Below are 17,470 nucleotides of genomic sequence, written 5' to 3' on the forward strand. Positions count from 1 at the left end.
TCTATGATGCCTTCGCCCAATCTTCGAACTCGGTTGCTTGGTCGTACAATGCTAACTGACGAATACGTGGTACAGATTCGCCCCCCTGTTCACCCCCTACCATTCCTCTCGCTCGAGTGCCTCTCGAACACCATACACTGCTTGAACGACCGCACCGAAGGGTTCCATTCGCCTCAATTGCCGGGATAGGACCTTGTTCGGTAGACGCCGTTAAGTACGCGTCCGAATTCGATTACTCTGCGATTAGTGGAGGAGAACAACATGGCAGCTTTGGTACAGACGATTCCTCAGCAAAGCAGCGCGGTTCCGGTGCTCCAAACACGCCCCTCTTCCTCCTCGGGTGCCTTCACCACATCTCAGTCCTTACAGCAAACGAACTCTCGAAATTCCGCCATGTCTTGGAACACATACAACACAGCCGGCAATTCGGGGAGCTATAGGCCTGGCCATCAAGTGGTGGCCCCCTACGCCTTTACCAGCACCCCCAACCACTCCAATTCATCAAATGTGCAGAACCGTCAGTCATGGTCTCCTAGCTTGAGACCTGAGCATCGAACTTCCTCTGCCCCTTCTGTTCCTCAACTCCCCGCGAATGCTGCTCTCGTCGGGAACCATTCACGCCCCGTCCACTACACTGCAGCTGGTTCTGTATCTACTTCATCTTCCAACTCTTCCGTCCAGTCACACATGTCCAAAGACGATACGGCGATTCCTTCCCGACAGCCTCGCGGTGACCCTTCCATTCGTCCCTTATCAACCGCCAATTTGCCTTCTCCCACACCGCCATTCATGAACATATCTTCCCCTACAGTATCCCGTCCTTCGCCCGATCGTTATCGTCGTGGAAACCGTCGCTCAGATGCGTCCGCAGGTGCTCGCGCGTCTCCTCCGATCTTGGATGAAAATCCGCAGCAGACGACGTCCGCTGGCCCAACAGGCGCCAAGAGCCTGATGCCGGACGGCAAGGGCCATACCAGGGCCACCAGTGCAGATGATAACTCACGGTCGGATAAGCCCCAACCAGAATTGGCGAAGCGATATCGACGGAGGAGCTGGGGAAACATGGACAACACCGGTCTTATCAATCTTGAGCTTAAGCTGCCCGTTGCATCCCCAATTCCGATGCCAGGCGGACAAGACTACTTTGACCAAGATCGGCCAAGGTCGGCTCAGTCCAACAGGGAGGTGTCGGGGAGCATACAGTCTGCTCGCTCTTCCACATCATCTGTAAGAACTCAGTTTCATACCCTCGAATTTCTGGTATTAACCTTCTACTAGGTCGCTGAACCTGGCACTGTGTCGCCAAAACCCGCTACGAAACCAGAGGAGACTAAACGCACGCCTAAACCATCCCCGCTATCTCAACCTGTCTCTGCAGACCCTACTTCACCACAAACCTCACAGCCAACCCAGCGAGAACCACCCAAACTGGCGAGCCCGGCCTCGCAACGCCTGGCTGAGCTTTCGAGGAATGATGCACATCGACCTGGCAAATCACGGTTGAGGAGGGCCTTTTCGTTCGGAAGCGCCTCGGAACTCCTCAAGGCCTCGCAGAACAGCCACCGCAAAGATGGACTTTCGGTGGACAAGTCTCGCAGGGATATCTTGAAGGAAGAGTTGGGTGCCGAACATGCTGCCATTGCCGAACAGCAGGAAGCCAGTGGTCTGGGAGAAAGTATATACTCACATCACCAGGGCCGTATCTTCAATAGCTCAACGGATAACCTGTCCATCTCGTCAACCGCTTCCTCCGCGTCAATTATGCTACGGAAAATGGGCAAAGGGATGAAACGGTCCACGAGGTCGTTGGTTGGTCTATTCCGACCAAAGTCAGTGATCGCGTCGTCACCGGATGACATGGCGGCGCAACCGATGGCGCCGCAGGTGTCGGTTGTGAATATCGAGGCGGAAAGAAAGGGCGTTGCGGCGAATGCAGACCCTACAGATCTTCCACACGGCGGAACCGTGTTCCCCAAGGTCGAGTCCACTGTCCTCTCCGCTTCCGGCAAGGAGAACGACGATGCGGTGCAATCGCGTAAAAGCATTGTAGGAGGGGACCGAGAGCGCGCAGAGGTTCTCGCAGCTGTCAGAAAGGGTATCCTTAAAAGTGAGTCTGACGTTGAATACCCTGTCTTCGACACCGCAAGTTGCTAACGCTGTGTCATAGAAAACAATTCCGATATCGCATTATCCGCAGCTGCCAAGTCCGGCACGCATACAGAGAACGGCACCGACTCACCTCAGTCCAGTACGCCCAGCACACCGGAAGAACAGCCTCGAACCGGGATACGACGCCCGGACGCGGTTAAAATCGCCGGTGAAGATGAGATACCTGAAACAAAGAATGATTCCCTCGGACCACCGGTGGCCTCAAAGAGCCTCGTTTTCAGCCCTCGAATTCAGTTCCATGAGACGTGGCCTAGCGGAGAGTACGATCGTCGGGGAGATATCGCGACGTGCAACCGACTCACTCCACTTCTGGCTCAGCAGATCAAGGAGGAGCTGAATACGTTCAAGATGGTTAGTTATGCCGTCATCAGAATTGAAGTTAGGTTCGACTGCTAACTCATGACCTCAGGAGATGGAAGTTCACGAAACCTCGAAAATCTATACTCACTTTCTCTGAATGCGGCATTGCAAACGGCGTTCTCGTTCTCTTCGTTTCTGGTTTGTGATATAATTTCGACTGCGATGGATCTATGAAAGGGTGTGGTATCCACATTTGGCGTCTTGTAGACCTGGTTTATCTCTAGAGCAACTCGTTTTGGTTGCGCTGTCGGTCCCAGTTTGGTGTCGTGACCGGCTCGGTCATCTGGCATCGTCCGACCTCTCCCAGTTTGCGGATCACGATGTTGACTTCCTTGGTCCCTGATATATTCTTCTGGTGTTCCGGTCACAGCGCTCTCCCCTGATTCCTGGGATGGGGAGGGAGTTTCTTTGTGCATGCACTCCGACCTTATGCGGATCCAGCAGCGGACAGAATAAAAAAGAAAACGGAGCGATTGATTGTTGGAGACGCTCCAGCCTCGACCACGTCAGATCGTACGATATTGATCTACCTTGCGCTCAGGATTTTGGGCTTTGATCTATTCTTCTTTTTTCTATCCTGTCCCGGATCCAGTCACGTTTATGGATTTTTGTTTCCTTTTTTCTTCCTCGATACATGTTCGATTCATCCAGTCTTTTAATCTCGTCTTTGGCAAGCGTGGAACTGGGCAGTCCCATTATTGATCCTTATCTCACAGTATCTTCCTTTTCTGTTGCCGTCAAACTCGCACTGGCCGCTTTTATCATCGTGTGTTCGCGTTCTGGAAATCGATGCACTGGCATATCTCAAGCAGTTTGAACATCTGTTATCGACCGGTCTAATTGCAGCATATTTCAGGGCTTGCTTTCTGTCTTTATACTCCTGCTCTATCTGTTACTCGGCATTTGAACCTGTCTCCACGTTCTGTCGTTTCTCTCATGCACACGCTCTCATTTGTCTCATAGCTGTTGCTGGTACTGTATCTGGTTGGATGGCATGCAAACAAATCCATCTCTATTCATGCGCCTCACTGTCTTTCAAGTAGCACCGGTCTGTAATTCTCGCGGTTGTTTTCTCGTCAAAGTATCGGCCGAGGTAGGACCAAAGGAACACGCGTCGGAGTTAGACCGAGGGTCTACTTCAGTGTCCAGTTCAGGTCTGTGCCTTCGCTATACGAGAAGCAGCAGACTTCTATGTCAAGACCCAGTTTGAGGCCGAAGAGGTGAGCCTTCCAAGGTTGATGGATTGAGTTATCTACCATAGCATTCGCTGAAACAAGACGTATTGACCACTGTTAGCCCAAGCAATTGTGCACAACAATCCGGATCGCTATCGTGACCCCAACATCGATTCCTTCACTTTACTCCGTATTGATGGAGTTAGGAGGGTTGGACTGTGGAGGACTGATGGTTGGTGCGGCATGCCTACGCTTTTCTCCATGGCGAAAGGTTATAGTGACTTAGGCACACTCATGACTCTAATCTAGAAAGCACTGCTGAACGAAACACACTCCCGCCAGCATTCCAAATTCGCTCAGATTCTTATGGAGTTGGGCTAGGAAACCCGAGCCTTTGCAAGCCTACGTCTCCTTCAACCTCCGTCTCCGTACAGCTAGAAGAACAGCAGCAGGCTTTCAGGTCTAAACCAGAATGGAGGATTAGGATTTTGACTGCTAGGCTGACTTGTTCTGCATGCTTTGTTAGGCGCCCAAAGTCTTTGAGCGCGGCTGGGCATGGTGATACCCTCTGTTTTGGCCTCATTGTGTCGTGTCTTAGGGCTTCCTTTCACCTGCGTGCGAACTTTCTTTACTGGCTACGCAGCCTTGTTACCTTCGTTGTCCCTGTTGAGCTTTGAGCGGAGAACTCTATTCTGGCTGCCCTCTATTTAAGTTGACTCATCTCCTGCTCTTTTCGTTTTCTTCCCCAAATCCCTCATCGACAGCACCGTGAGCACCACAGCCCTCCTGACGTCTCTTTTCATTTCAACAATAATCCATCATACCTACCCAGTCAATCACCCAACATACCTCCACTCAACAATCTCACTTCCAAAATGGCCAATCTTACCGTCCCCGACATCCCTGAACCCCAGGCCGGGAGTGAACCCCAGGCCCTAGCCACCACCACCTCCCATTCCCCCTCCCACTCGTCCCTCCAAGTCGAAACCCAATCCGAGACCCCAGGCAACGAAAACGAAACCTCCGCCTTGCACGGGAAAGAGCGCAAGCGCACGCGCCTCGTCAGGGGTCTCAAGAAAGTCGGCAAGAAGCTCTACAAGCCCGCGCGCCCGGTCCTGATTGCCCTTGCGGCTGTGGGCGGGTGTATTCTCGGCGCAGCCGCCATCCCGGTTGTGCTCGCGGCGGAAATCGTCTTTAGTGTTTTGGTTATCGTGGGCAAGATCCTTGCGCCGCTTGTGATGGTTCCGTATGCGGTTTTGAAGATTTTTTTTGGATGATGAGTGAGGGGCTTATTGGATGGATCTGACTGGTGGCTCGGTAGATACGGAGCTTACCAGTCGGATGGAGGGGAATGTGCTGGGTTGGAATAGATGGGCTATAGACTGTATGCATACTGTCTCTTTTCTACATATTAGCATTTGTTTATGTTCGGGTTTTGTTTGTGAGCGTCGGTTCGTTTGGCTTGGCTTGTTTTTCTTCGCCTGGTCTAGTTAGTTAGGGTTAAGTATAGAATGGGACTACTTTGACCTATATCTTCCTACATTGATGATCATAGGGTGCTGCTTCATGTAGAATTTCTTTTCATTTCTCTTTTCCAGTGACGGAAGGGTACCTAGGTAGATGAACCGAGTGTTAGGTACATTGTAACACTTGGAGTACGTTGATGGGATGTCATTGGAAGAAGCGGACTGGAGGCTAAGTAGCCGCGGACTCCCCTTCGTCTTGACGTCCAAGTGTCCTATCATGATGCCAGACCCGTCTAATTATCTCCCGACGTCAAGACCTATACCATGCCCAGAGTCAGAAGGCCTTGACTTGCTAGTCTAGGACATCTGATCTAGACGGGCCAAGCACTCCCCAAAGCCCACTGGCTCCTAGGATCTCCAACAAAAAACCTCGCTCTCCCAGCTCAGCCCGAAGGCGTGTGATCTCGGGATGATCCTGTACATCAGCACAAGAGGCCTTGACCACTACGGCAGGCCTTGAGACCTCCTCCCAATACCCCCGATTCGCGGCATAAACCGTCTGCCAATCCACCCCTGCTTTAGCAAGAGCAGCAGTCACCAGGGTAAGTGTATCCTCCCAACCCTCCTGCTGCTCCTGGAACAGCGTCGGCGGAAATGTCTTGTAGCCCGATATAGCACGAGGGTCAACGATTTCCACTTTTCCTGCGTATCCCTTTCCAGGTAGACATTCGAGTAAAGCCTCAAGAAGAGAGACTGCTTTGTTGTGGTCTTCGAGAGGCGCACGGATGTAGAGGGTGTTGTCGGCCGCAGAGGCACGCTGTCCTTCTGTGATGCGGGTGCACATGTAGATGTTCTCCCAGATTATACCTGATGTTTTGAGGAGCTCGAGGACGAGATCGTCTGCGGCTGGTGGTAGATTTGCATTATCTCCGATGGAAGGCCCGGTTGTTATCGGCCATGGGGGGAGTTTGCCAGGCCCGCCTATTCGATAGGGATCGGTTGTGTCCATTTTGAGGTGAGGACGTCCGCGGTAGGGCTTGGACGGGCAATTGGTTTTGATTCTCGCTCATTGTGATGATGAGCGTTGGATTGTAAGAATTGAAAGAGAGTAGCTAACATGGGACCGGGCTAGAGATGATTTGCTAGGAAAGAGCGGCCCGGAATTAGGGCTCCGAGCCCTCCATTGTCACCCTGCAAAGTTTACTCGCAGCAAACATCCCTAGCCACTCGTTATATTTTACACAAATCTTATATATAGCTCCCCCTCTTCGATAATGTCATCTCTTTCATCTCCCAACCGACCACCATGGCACGCACAATGGCAGAGGAATACGCCCGTGGAGGCGAATCTCAATCTCAATCCTCAGCCCAACCCTCCCTCGTCCCCGAACCTGATCTTGCGGCCTCTGCAACGCCCACCCAAGCACACGAGAGGCGCTCGAATCCTCCAGTAATATCATACAGCGATCCTTTTCGTCCCAGTTCCTTGAGTGACCCGGTTTCTTTCTCCCGCAGCTCTGAGACACAAGACAGACAGACGGAAAGAGAAGGACAACACGGATCCCGGCTCCAAGTCCCTCGGCGTCAAGGGATTGCGGCTCAGACGCCGCAGACTGAGCGGATGAGTTCTGCGGTGCCTGCTTCTGCTGGGACTGACGATGAAGGCCCTTACGCGGGACTCGTGAGGGTTGGGAGCTCGCGGCGTAGGAGGGCGCCGCTCGCGCCGACTACTGGGGACATCGCTAGGTTGGACGATCGCACGCTGCGGACATTACTCGATGAAGCCCCTGTTGTGCAGTGTCCTCATTGTGGGAGCCATTTCCCGTATCTGCCTGAGGCTGCTTAGGCATCGCTGTCTTGCGTATTTTCTGCTGTGTTCTCGCTGCAATTTGGCCAAGGTGAATGTACCACACTTTAATATGGTTGGCTAGGAACTGCTGTATTATGCTTTCTCTTGGAACTCTGTCTGTAGTCACAAGCTAAATGACGAATGTACAAGTTGTTGCTCTGCTCGGGTGAATATCCGCTGTCTGTCTTAGACCTTAGCTGTAGTCTTCATTCACTCCATCCTTGTACATCACCATTCACCATTCACCAACTTCACCACACCCAGCAGCGAACTATATCACAATGAACCTCCGCAAGCTCAAGCTCCTCCCCCAGTCTCCCAGCGACTCAACTCCCGCATCGCTCCCCTGTCCCACTTTCCCACAAGAACAGCGTACAAAATCTCCGTCCACTTCAACCGAAGAAGAAGAAGGGTGGGAGGAAGAAGACGAAGAAGAAGAACAATCAGAACACAGCGCAGACCTCGACAGCAACGCCCCAGAAAACATGCGCGAGGCCATACTCCAAGGCGTCAACGACGTCAAAGACAGTCAGTCTTCTTCCCCTCCTGATCCTCATCCTCCCACCTTGAACCTCGGAGTAGATCAAAGATTGACGAGACCCAACTGCAATAGTGCTCGGACAAATCCTCCCCTTCCAAGAACCCATCGAGCGCGGCCAGGGTCATCGACGAGATTTGGGTTTCGTGCGCCCTAAGCGTACGTCCCCTCCCCATCTTTCCCATACAATAATACCTTAGGGTATTCGTCCCGTATCCGTGCTAACATGCTTTCTCGTGATAGCACCCAATCCTTGGGCAGTCTGGAGATTCGGGATAGAGACCTCGATTGTGGCGATCGTTCTTGTGGGCGCGTTTATCGGCGTCCTTGTGAATCTGTTCTATATTGGGTTGATATTTGGCTGGTTGTGGGCGCACTATGATTGGGCGGGTTGGGATGTTTGATTCTTTCTGTCCGTTCACTTTCAATGTCTTTCCAGTTTACGTTTGGGTGCTTGCAGGCCTTATCCACTTAGCCTATCTTTGTGCGGCTGTATTTGAGGTCGTTAGTAGACATGTGCCTCTATCCAGCTCGACAGCTTCAGCGCATTTCACCCTGTTATATGTTCTCGTTAACGAGGACCTCTACGTGGAGTAGATAGACGCGTTTCAAGCATTGGATTATAATACTGGGAATCGTTTAGTTCCATTAGCTGGAGTCCTGTTCCTGTTTCGAGTCATAGTCAAAGTGAGGGTCGGAATAATCCTCCGCTTGACTCACTTGTACGCTCTCTCCTTACGTATAACGCGCAATCCGTGTCCCCTTCATCACCATCCATCTCTACCTCTGCCTCTAGAATCCTCCTGAGCGTCGCATCTGCAATTCATTAAAACTCCAAAGCCTGCGACTCGCCCTTCTCTGCTTTCTTTGCCCAGTACCAGGTATCACGAGTCCGCGAACAAAATGGGGTCCCTCCACTCCTACTTGCGCCTTCACCCCCACAAGCCAGACGGTTTCATTGACATTGACATCGGTACGTATGACAACCTCTCTCTTGCCCCCCTCTGCCAATCTACCTAGCTAACACTCAACCGCCAGAAAAACAACCAGAAGCAAAGCAGCCAGAGCCCGCATGCGCGGCCACAGAACCGCCCTATCCAATCTGGAACACCTGCAAGAACGCATTCACGTTCATTGGCACCGTGATATTCGCGCTGGCGCTACTGCTCGGTTATATTATGCTTAGCTGGTTGATTGTCAGTGTATTCCTGGTTACTGTGCATGCTATCCTCAAACCGGTTCTTGCGGTTTGGGTTGCGTGGAGGACGGGGCCTGGGACTGCGGTTTCTTGGGCCTGGGGGGATTCGAGGATGACGCTGGTTGCGGGGTAGACTGGTGTAGTATGATCTCTTGGAGGTGGAATGCTTAGGTATTGTGCCTGGGAAGAAGAGGGTGCGAGTTAATGGGATGTTTTGGGAGCTCTCCAGTTTTTGGTGTTTTGTTCTTAGGGCTTTACCGTACCTCCAAACCTCTCACTCAGAATAAGACCACCAACGATTTGTAGCTAGAGCCTGTGCTAGGATTCCCGTCTCATATGAGTATCGTAGTGCCTCATGCCGGAAGTGAGTTGCGGACAGGCCGGAAGGGACCTCCGCTTCCACAGTCTCACTCACCTTGGTACTTTCATTTCAACGCCCGTGCCTTCTTCCCTTTGCAAGAATTTGATATTTGTATCCACTGCTTCGCATTCTCCAGCTCGGTTTCCCGGTAGGAGTGGCCACCATGGCGTCTGCAAAAATCAACCCAGGGTCTTATAACCTGCACCTCAAAGACAAAGTATTCGACATCGACATCGGCACGTACCCCTATATCCCCCTTCTCCCGCCCTCTCCATCTCAGAATCCAACGCTAACACCCACCAAGAAAAAGACCCCGACGCAACACAACCGCCAACGACGCCCTCGCCAGACGCAGAAGCAAAATGGAACTGGCGTGCCGTCGTGCGCGCGTTCTGTATCGGAGCGCTCTTCGTCAACTTGCTCATGACCGCTATCAGCTTTTCTATGATAACGTATTTGACTGCACGGCTGGTTTTGTCGTGTGAGCTTGAGATTGCGGCCGAGGGAATTCCGCCTGCGAATGGGACGGTGGGTGTTTGGTCGCTCCCCCTAGGGGGCTGGGAGGTTCGGTGGAGTTCGAGTTCGGGGTGAGCTGGATGGATTCCCAGTGTTGTCAGTTTTCTATTGTGAGGCCTGATGGTATTGAAGGGGAGGGGTGGCTGCGTTTAAAGATTTCGATGTTCAATGGATAGGGTACCCTATACTGGGCTCGGTTGATGCGTTTGGATTTAGTACCTGATACCCTACAGAATGCAGAGCTTGTTGACTCAATTCTGAAGTACAAGAGTAGTCTGCCTCATCCATCTTGTAGGCAAACGGGCCACGGCCTTTTCTTGATATAGTAGAAGCTTCAACCGGCGAATGCCACATGTATCAGACTTTGGGTCGGAGGCCAATCCCGGTTGACTCACCTGCCATGCCATATACCCTGATCTCAGTCCTTCCCATACTCAGCACACAATCACCCTACCATCTCAATAATAACCGGCCTCCTAGGTGTCCCACATCTGCTTGGGTACTAAAACAATCAAACATCATGGCCATCACTTGCTCATCCTTGCGGCGTAAGCACCGAAGCCACGACCTCAGTATGTACTACTAGCCCCTATGCCTATTCCATTATCAAACAAAGCTAACCCACCCAGGAAAACTCGCAGAGCAGCCATCAAATACACCCATCTCAACCGCCTTCAAGCTGGAGAATGGCGTTGACGTTGTTGCCAACATAACTCACCTGCTCTTCGAGCTCCTCTTCTTCCTGGTGTTGTTTTCGATGGTCGTGCTGGTCTTCCTATGGGCGGCGTATGGTATCTGTCGTGAGATGTGGCGGATCGTTTCTCCAGCTGTGAAGCTGACTGTGAATAATGCGGGCGTCGTGGTGTCGATTCCTAGGCTCAGAGATGGGCTATAATTGCGTCCGGATGGAGTACGATTTTGTCGATTTGCCCTGTGGTTGGGACGAATCCCAACATGGAGCTGTTTCGAATCATGGTTCAGTTCGTCTTCACTTGATTCAGTCCTGGTCTTATTATGCTTTGCTTGTTGTCCTCTAACTAGAGTGGGTTTTATTGAATGATTCCCGAACATTTGAATCGAATTTTCCCTTCCCATCTGCTTCCATTGCTCTATGAGTAGCCTTGCCCAGCATCGATTAAATCTCATATTCCCGCGGGCTTCCCACAGCCAGACCATGGCCCGGCTTACTCTAAATGTAGCAGCTGAAAGCCTTCTTTTTCGTCTAGTCAAGCAATTGCTGCCACTTAACAATCACATAGCTTATCATCTGTGTGATATAGACGCATGAACGCACCTAGGAAGGCACCAAGTCGAAAGCAATGCTACTATAGTAATTCTTGGCTATTTTCGGGGCTACTCAGGTTAGCCCTAAAGCCCTAAATAACGCTCCCGGCTAGCATGGATCTTCGACCAGCTCTTATTTTCAGAGCATCTCTATGCCCAGGTGTAGTATGCTGTGGCTGGAACTACATTCCGACCGGCCAGTCCAAAAAGAACTTAGACCCTTCTGGAACCACAACCATCTGGCCCGGAATAGCAGAGCCGCTGCTTTGAAATCAACTTGCCCTTTCGCCGCCTTCCACCCGCCTACAAAAGCCTCCTTTCCCCTCGATCTCTCCTTCCTTCCTCCAACTGCGGGCACCTCCCCAGCCTCCCCTCCCCTTATCACTAACTCACTGACACATGTATAGGAGGGTAGCCATCATCACGAGTACCCTAGGGACCGTGCATGCCAGGGGCCCCCTGCAGCGCCCATCCAAGCGCGACGAACAGTCTGTGGCCCAGTCTGTTCGTCGTGTCTTGGGTTGGTGGCGTAGGGGTCTCCTGTGTCTGAGCTTCCATACGAGGTAAGTACTCAGTAGACTATGTATGAATAGGGTACCCTGCTGCGCTGTGTCCAAGGGCGACGAACTGGCTCATAAGCATGGTCATCCGGGCATGATTTGGGCTTGTTCGTCGTGCTTGGGTGCGGTGCGCAGGGGACCGCTACGTTCATACAAGGTTTGGATCCCGGAGTATACTTCCGTAGACTATTTTTTTTTGGAATTGTAAGCAGATGGAAGGACGTGGAATGAGGTAGCTACACTATGTTCATGTGCGATCAGCAAGATTAGAAATTGAGAGACAATCACCCCCATTTCAAGGTCCTCACTGGTAGGCGGCTGGACTTGCCCTTCGGACTATGCGTCTACTGTTCGTCGAATTCTGTCATGGTGTTGCTTGGTTTCTCATATGTGTATAAGCGCCTTTTCCTACGGCCGTAATAGCCTCATCTGTATAGCAAACATATGGCCCGGGCCCTTTTTGGTTCTGCCCTGGTTCCTAGGTCCTACTCATTACAGTAAGAGGTCCATAAACTTCCAAGAAGCAAGGCCCGGATCCCAGGTCCGACATCATCCAGTGTGGCGGTGGGATATACCTCCGGCATTTCAAGCCTCAATGATTTTGACTCATTCATTCATCTCTATTTATTTCGAGGCCACCCATTACTTTGTCGTTTTTAATATACCCTAATATCCATAGTCACTCTGACGTCCTCCACCGCGAACTCTTGCCTCCCTGCATATCCATTATAAGACTGCATGCAAGTTACATCTCCAGAAGTACCTCAACGTCTATGATCATGGCGATCGTCACGCATACTGCCTATACCAGCGTGCAGGATCCAGAGCCAGAGCTGGACCTCGGTAAGTCATCCTATCTCCAAACTCCCATGGTAGCTTTTGCATTCTGCTTGCGAGCTATCCTAGCCTTACGACATATCTGACACTATCTCAAGAGGCAGGCCTGCCCTTGCAAGACTTCAAGCCCGCATCCGCATCCCATCCCCTCCTCCCATCAACGCCCACAGCAACCCAAATGCCTTCAGTAAATGCGCAGACTGAACACCAAACCACACCCGAGCGCAACGATCAAGCATTTCTCAAGTCCACACGGGCCTCTTTTCTATCTGCCTTGGCCAGATTCGAGGACGTTTTGCACTCCACCGCGAGCAAATACAAGGTCGTTTTCAAGGCCGCTGCAGTTATACTAATGACTCCTTTCATTATCACCACGATAGTGCTCGCGGCGTTCATTGCTTCTATTCTTGGCATTGGGGCATTCAATATCATTCTCTGGCTCCTTTCGCCTCTGCTGGCTGTTTTTGGTGAGGTTGTTATGTGGTTGATGGCGGGGTGGGACTTGAGGTCTTAGGTATCTTTGGGTGATTAGGGCTAGGGACTGCGGAGCATAGAGAAGGATTCGACTTAGGTTGAGGCATGGGCTGATATTGGGATTGCATTTATCTGGAATTTGGCGTTCTATTTTCGTCTGATGCGTTTAGTTCTTGTTATAGTCGTGCTTGAGAACTTGATCCTCTCGAGTGTTAGGGTTGGCTCGGGATATCCCCCCGACTTGAGTCACAATCTCGATCTTAGCGCTGCACTCACTCTTTGACTTCTTTATATTCCCAAGTGCAGTTTCTAGACTCCCCATTTTCATCAAGCGCGTTCTTGTTCCGTTACTGGTCATACACTGAAGTCCTCGAGGGCTACTCCCACCATTCAACACATAAATCCGCAGCCGCATCCATAGCCAGCATGCAGGTGATAGCCAGCAGCATTTCATCCAACTCCAGCTACGCCCAGGTCCAAGACCTAGAGCCAGATCTAGGTATGCCACTTTCCGCTTATTCTCTGCCTTGATACTTGATTTTCCGTTTCTATCTTTCCTACCATATTAGGGTACTCAAAAATACTCTCTACAGAGACAGGTCTATACGACCCCCCAATCTCGCAGCCCTCCAATCCAAACCCTCTATCCCACGAGACCTCTCCCGCAAACGAATCCCTACCCGAGCAACCTACACCCCCTACAACCCCAAACATCGAGCAGCTGTCCCTAGCCTCGCCCGAGCCCGAAGCCAGACCCGTCCGTCCACGCATCTTCGTCCCAGGCCTTCGACGGTCCCTCCCCAGCAAGGAAAATATGCTTACCGTATCCATGTGCATCGCCAGACTCCTCGCGGTTATATTCGGCTTGATTGCGGTGGCAACGCTGTGCGGTATCCTTGTTGGGCCTGTGGTGGTTCTTGTTAGCTTGGTCGTGCAATGGGCTTGGAGGCTTATGGGTGTCCCGGTATCTCCGGATTCTGGAGCGGGGGGTAGTTAAGGAGAGTTGATTGAAGGCTGCAATATTTGGAGTTACGGGTTGCGATGGTTTTAGTGCTTGTTTGTTGGGATTTGGTTCGTTTTGCTACCATAGGGTAGGGTGTTGCGAAGTCGGCCCTGTTTTTGGTTCTTTTTACCCTCTCATGCTGTTTTGAACTGTAGCAAGTGAACACTTCTACAGACCGCGTTTCAGGCGTAGTCTGACAATGACTATGGTATCAATCCTCGTGGCGTCTCGCCTGCAACCACGTGGGCTATGTCCAGGATGAGGGGAGATAGGTAGGATCTTCGGTTCAGCTGATTTTGCTCTTGGACTATCGGAGCATTACCTACCTAGCATGACCTCAGGATCTTTACCATGCTTCCTTTATGCTCCTGGACGTAGATTCTGTATGTGCAAGAGCCACCCCAGGGACATCTATGACGCCATATCATCAAGGAGGAGGCGTCACCGGGGCATTAAACTTTGCATCGGGGTGAGCTTCCGGGTTTCTGGTGACGAATATCATAAAAAGCGTCGAGGTCCTCTTTACAGCCATCTATCCATTAGTAGCAAGCCTTGACGGGTTCTTACAGACATAGAGAAACACTCAACCTGCCGATATACAACTCTCCAGGTCGAGTCTCCTACAACCGGACTTCATCGAATCTAGATCGCGACCTAGGTGTGCTTCACCTATCCCATCCCGCTCATGCTATTCTTCTCATTACGAGCCAAATCTAACCACCTACGTGCATACGTAAAGAAGCAAGACTACCTCAACCCACGCAGAGCCCCCTGCCCAACAATACACAGCCCGAACAGCCCACACCTCTACCCGAGAAAGCCATGTCTGAAAGCGAGAAGCAGCATACAGCCGAGCTGGAGCCCGAAACTCATCCCTTGCCGTTCCCCAGTCTAGACGAGGACCCCGGGACATGGGAGCTGTGCGTGACGACTGGCATTGCGGTGTGCGCCATACTTGGTGCGGCGATGATTGCTTCGATGGGAGTCATGGCTATTGTCTTGGGCGTGAGTGCTGCGGCGAAACTTTTGGGGCTTGTTTGGTTGAGGATGGCGTGTTTGGTTTGATGGTGTGTCGTTTTAGTTCTGGTGGGAAGCATGAGGCTTGGTCTCTTGGAAGTTTTGCATTGGATTTAAGGGTTTGATATCTGGTTTTCCTGGGTAGGGTAATGGCTATACACGTATCCCGTCTTAGGTATACACCCATGGGGTACTCGCTCGACCTAGATTGAAATTTAATGCTGATTTCGAGTCCTCGGACGTGTATGGTATCAACAATTAGTCTTCCTGAATTGATTCCCTATCAAATGCGTCATACACAGGAGCCCAAACTCTAAAGGTGACCTGAGTAACATACTTTCAGCCTTCAATGACTCCAACTCCCATCCTTCTCTCCAGCATACACCACTTCGCGCTCAACCTACTCTCCCATCACACTCGACCCCCATCTATCATAAACCCAGTCGGAGTCTCAGTTCAGACCAGCTCGACACACCATGGCACCCCAACCACCCCCCCAATGCCCCGACGCCGACTTCATGCTCTTCGGCCTCTCCACGATCCTCCCCGCAACCCTAGGAGCTCGCGGATCCCCACGCCGTACGTCTGCCCCAGCCCTTACCAAGCAAAACTAACAAGACAACATAAACAGACAAAGAGCAAGACCCCGACCTTCCATTCACCTACGCCGAAAGCGACGACGACGCCGACGCCGACGCCGACGTCGAAATGGGCCTTCTGGCCTCGACCCGGGCCTTCGGCAATGAGTTCCGCGGAGGAGGGCCCGCCCCGCCCGGTGTAAGATTCCAAGGTGCGTCTGTGACATGGCTGGTGGATGAGTGGACGTGTTGACGGTGATGCTAGAGCACGATCAGCCCACTGTGGCCTGGCGCTATGTTTGTCCGCTGGTTGGATTGTTCGTTCTGCTCTTCTGTGTGCTGGTTGTTGTGCCGGTGTTGGAGATGAGTAAGCCTTATATGGATGGGGATTTGAAGCCGGCGATTAAGATGTAAGGGACATCGGCGTTGGATGGATGCCTGGGATATTCCTATGGTATGGTAATTTGCTAGCTAGGATTGGGATGGTGGAGGCATTGCTTTGGAATATTGATTTTGCTGATCAGAAGATTAGAGGCAGAAGCTCGCTTATAATCCTAAGCAGCATTTCCTAAGCCTGAGACCTCTTGATTTCGGTGTTGTCTTCCTTGTAGCACCTTTTCTTCTCATCCTATAGCTCCTCGTAGTCGTTTCCTTGCTGCTCTTTGGCTCGGCAAACTAGGTAACCTTGAACTTGGTTAGCTGCCACTGGAGGAACTGGGTTTATGCAAGGCCTAGGTCGTGCCATAGCCAATCGGCACAAGCCAGCCTTCTACGATGTGCTTATGTAGCTCCATCTCCGTGATTTGCGTGGCATGGTGATGGAGGTGAGGTAGATACCATAGGTATAATAGAGAGTGGGGCCCCTCGACTTAGGGCTCGGGATCCACCTGTCTCCTACCATGCCTACGGAATATGGTACCTACCCAGGTAGTGCTGATTATCCACACTACTCCCCAAAGCCATCGCTGAAGCAGAAGAAGTGCAGATAAAGACGGTTAAGACTGTTCTCGTGTCGTCCCAGGTTGATTGCAGAGCTTGGATGTCCGGACGTGCGACGTGAAAATGGGATGGGAAGGGGAGATGTGCACACTGTGGACTCCGTCGAGGCAATAGAAATGCATATTCATGGATGCAAATGGCTGAAAGATTCAGCCGTCTCTGGAAGAGGATCTCTCTGTTCTCTCGTAGCCACTTGTGGTCTAGGTTAGTCCTAAGCGTATTATTGTCCTGCGGATGAACTTGGAAGTTGAGGGGCGGCGCATGCTCGCCGGACCTGGATAGCTTCAAATATCCTTCTTCTGGCCGTGGCCATACTTCTCTCCCAAACGAAGCAGTTAAGCATACTTTGTTTCTCACGGCCTCAGATATTGTTTTTCTTTTGCTCGCTTTCATCTTTCGATAAGGTGGCGTTAGACTGAGGCGAGGAGACGGTTTTACATAACGGAATATGAGTATAGGGGGCCCTACTCGGATTTTGATGCTCAGACTCAGTCAGGCTGCGTTTCATGCACCTGCATCTTCTACGACAGGCTCAAAGTTGACCTCTCGGTTCGGCCCGTTTCTGCCTGTCTCTTTCTCCTCTTTCTCCTCCGGCTCCTCCGGGGATCTTCTCAACTCCCGCTTCTCTCACCTGTCGCATCTCTCCTTATCCCATTCTCCATCTTACCACTCTCTATCGATACTATCACTTACTTCATCCTCATCTTTACCTTCTGATCGTCTCTATCGTCATCTCATTCTTACCTCCTCACGTTCTCGGTTCTCCGAAATTCCGGTCTCATCTCATCTCACTTTGAAACGCGACGCACGACAGAGTCGGCTCAAAACCTCCTTCTTCGCCTATACTGTATGTCTCACCACGGACACATATGCTTCAACACACAGGCTCACCGTCTCAGATACTCGGTGTTACGTCTCTGTCTTCTACGTCACTATATATCCGTCTTGTGTTCAAAGGCCAGCGTCCGGCGGCTCATCTCATGTCCATACCTATACCGTTCCTCACAAGTCATCAACCATCTGGGCATATCTGCTATGCTTACCCCAGTCCTCCTACGGTGAGTTCAATGCCATAGCTCCCTGACC

The 17,470-nt window shown here is 51.5% G+C and overlaps 9 protein-coding genes across 9 annotated transcripts; 8 read left to right on the forward strand and 1 right to left on the reverse strand.

The window, feature by feature from the left end:
- Nucleotides 1-261: 261 nt before the first annotated feature.
- DSM5745_02028 (uncharacterized protein) lies at nucleotides 262-2,626 on the forward strand (the record flags this gene model as incomplete). Its single annotated transcript, XM_026744044.1, has 4 exons — nucleotides 262-1,227; nucleotides 1,279-2,107; nucleotides 2,168-2,520; nucleotides 2,579-2,626. The coding sequence occupies 4 exons, from the start codon at nucleotides 262-264 to the stop codon at nucleotides 2,624-2,626; spliced, it is 2,196 nt and encodes a 731-aa protein (XP_026607207.1).
- Nucleotides 2,627-4,579: 1,953 nt separating this feature from the next.
- On the forward strand, nucleotides 4,580-4,981 carry DSM5745_02029 (uncharacterized protein; the record flags this gene model as incomplete). The annotated part of the gene is made up of 1 exon (XM_026744045.1): nucleotides 4,580-4,981. The coding sequence occupies one exon, from the start codon at nucleotides 4,580-4,582 to the stop codon at nucleotides 4,979-4,981; it is 402 nt and encodes a 133-aa protein (XP_026607208.1).
- A 541-nt stretch (nucleotides 4,982-5,522) lies between these two features.
- DSM5745_02030 (uncharacterized protein) lies at nucleotides 5,523-6,179 on the reverse strand (the record flags this gene model as incomplete). The annotated part of the gene is made up of 1 exon (XM_026744046.1): nucleotides 5,523-6,179. The coding sequence occupies one exon, from the start codon at nucleotides 6,177-6,179 to the stop codon at nucleotides 5,523-5,525; it is 657 nt and encodes a 218-aa protein (XP_026607209.1).
- A 297-nt stretch (nucleotides 6,180-6,476) lies between these two features.
- DSM5745_02031 (uncharacterized protein) lies at nucleotides 6,477-7,016 on the forward strand (the record flags this gene model as incomplete). The annotated part of the gene is made up of 1 exon (XM_026744047.1): nucleotides 6,477-7,016. The coding sequence occupies one exon, from the start codon at nucleotides 6,477-6,479 to the stop codon at nucleotides 7,014-7,016; it is 540 nt and encodes a 179-aa protein (XP_026607210.1).
- Nucleotides 7,017-7,300: 284 nt separating this feature from the next.
- DSM5745_02032 (uncharacterized protein) lies at nucleotides 7,301-7,961 on the forward strand (the record flags this gene model as incomplete). The annotated part of the gene is made up of 3 exons (XM_026744048.1): nucleotides 7,301-7,547; nucleotides 7,633-7,716; nucleotides 7,801-7,961. 3 exons carry the CDS (start codon nucleotides 7,301-7,303, stop codon nucleotides 7,959-7,961), a joined length of 492 nt encoding a protein of 163 aa, XP_026607211.1.
- A 499-nt stretch (nucleotides 7,962-8,460) lies between these two features.
- Nucleotides 8,461-8,743, forward strand: DSM5745_02033 (uncharacterized protein; the record flags this gene model as incomplete). Its single annotated transcript, XM_026744049.1, has 2 exons — nucleotides 8,461-8,530; nucleotides 8,619-8,743. 2 exons carry the CDS (start codon nucleotides 8,461-8,463, stop codon nucleotides 8,741-8,743), a joined length of 195 nt encoding a protein of 64 aa, XP_026607212.1.
- A 3,506-nt stretch (nucleotides 8,744-12,249) lies between these two features.
- DSM5745_02034 (uncharacterized protein) lies at nucleotides 12,250-12,827 on the forward strand (the record flags this gene model as incomplete). Its single annotated transcript, XM_026744050.1, has 2 exons — nucleotides 12,250-12,319; nucleotides 12,412-12,827. The coding sequence occupies 2 exons, from the start codon at nucleotides 12,250-12,252 to the stop codon at nucleotides 12,825-12,827; spliced, it is 486 nt and encodes a 161-aa protein (XP_026607213.1).
- A 386-nt stretch (nucleotides 12,828-13,213) lies between these two features.
- On the forward strand, nucleotides 13,214-13,784 carry DSM5745_02035 (uncharacterized protein; the record flags this gene model as incomplete). The annotated part of the gene is made up of 2 exons (XM_026744051.1): nucleotides 13,214-13,286; nucleotides 13,381-13,784. 2 exons carry the CDS (start codon nucleotides 13,214-13,216, stop codon nucleotides 13,782-13,784), a joined length of 477 nt encoding a protein of 158 aa, XP_026607214.1.
- Nucleotides 13,785-15,283: 1,499 nt separating this feature from the next.
- Nucleotides 15,284-15,799, forward strand: DSM5745_02036 (uncharacterized protein; the record flags this gene model as incomplete). Its single annotated transcript, XM_026744052.1, has 3 exons — nucleotides 15,284-15,386; nucleotides 15,439-15,597; nucleotides 15,651-15,799. The coding sequence occupies 3 exons, from the start codon at nucleotides 15,284-15,286 to the stop codon at nucleotides 15,797-15,799; spliced, it is 411 nt and encodes a 136-aa protein (XP_026607215.1).
- Nucleotides 15,800-17,470: the final 1,671 nt, after the last annotated feature.

The sequence above is a fragment of the Aspergillus mulundensis genome (assembly GCF_003369625.1).
Source record: "Aspergillus mulundensis strain DSM 5745 chromosome Unknown scaffold_1, whole genome shotgun sequence".
Classification (NCBI taxonomy): Eukaryota; Fungi; Ascomycota; class Eurotiomycetes; order Eurotiales; family Aspergillaceae; genus Aspergillus; species Aspergillus mulundensis.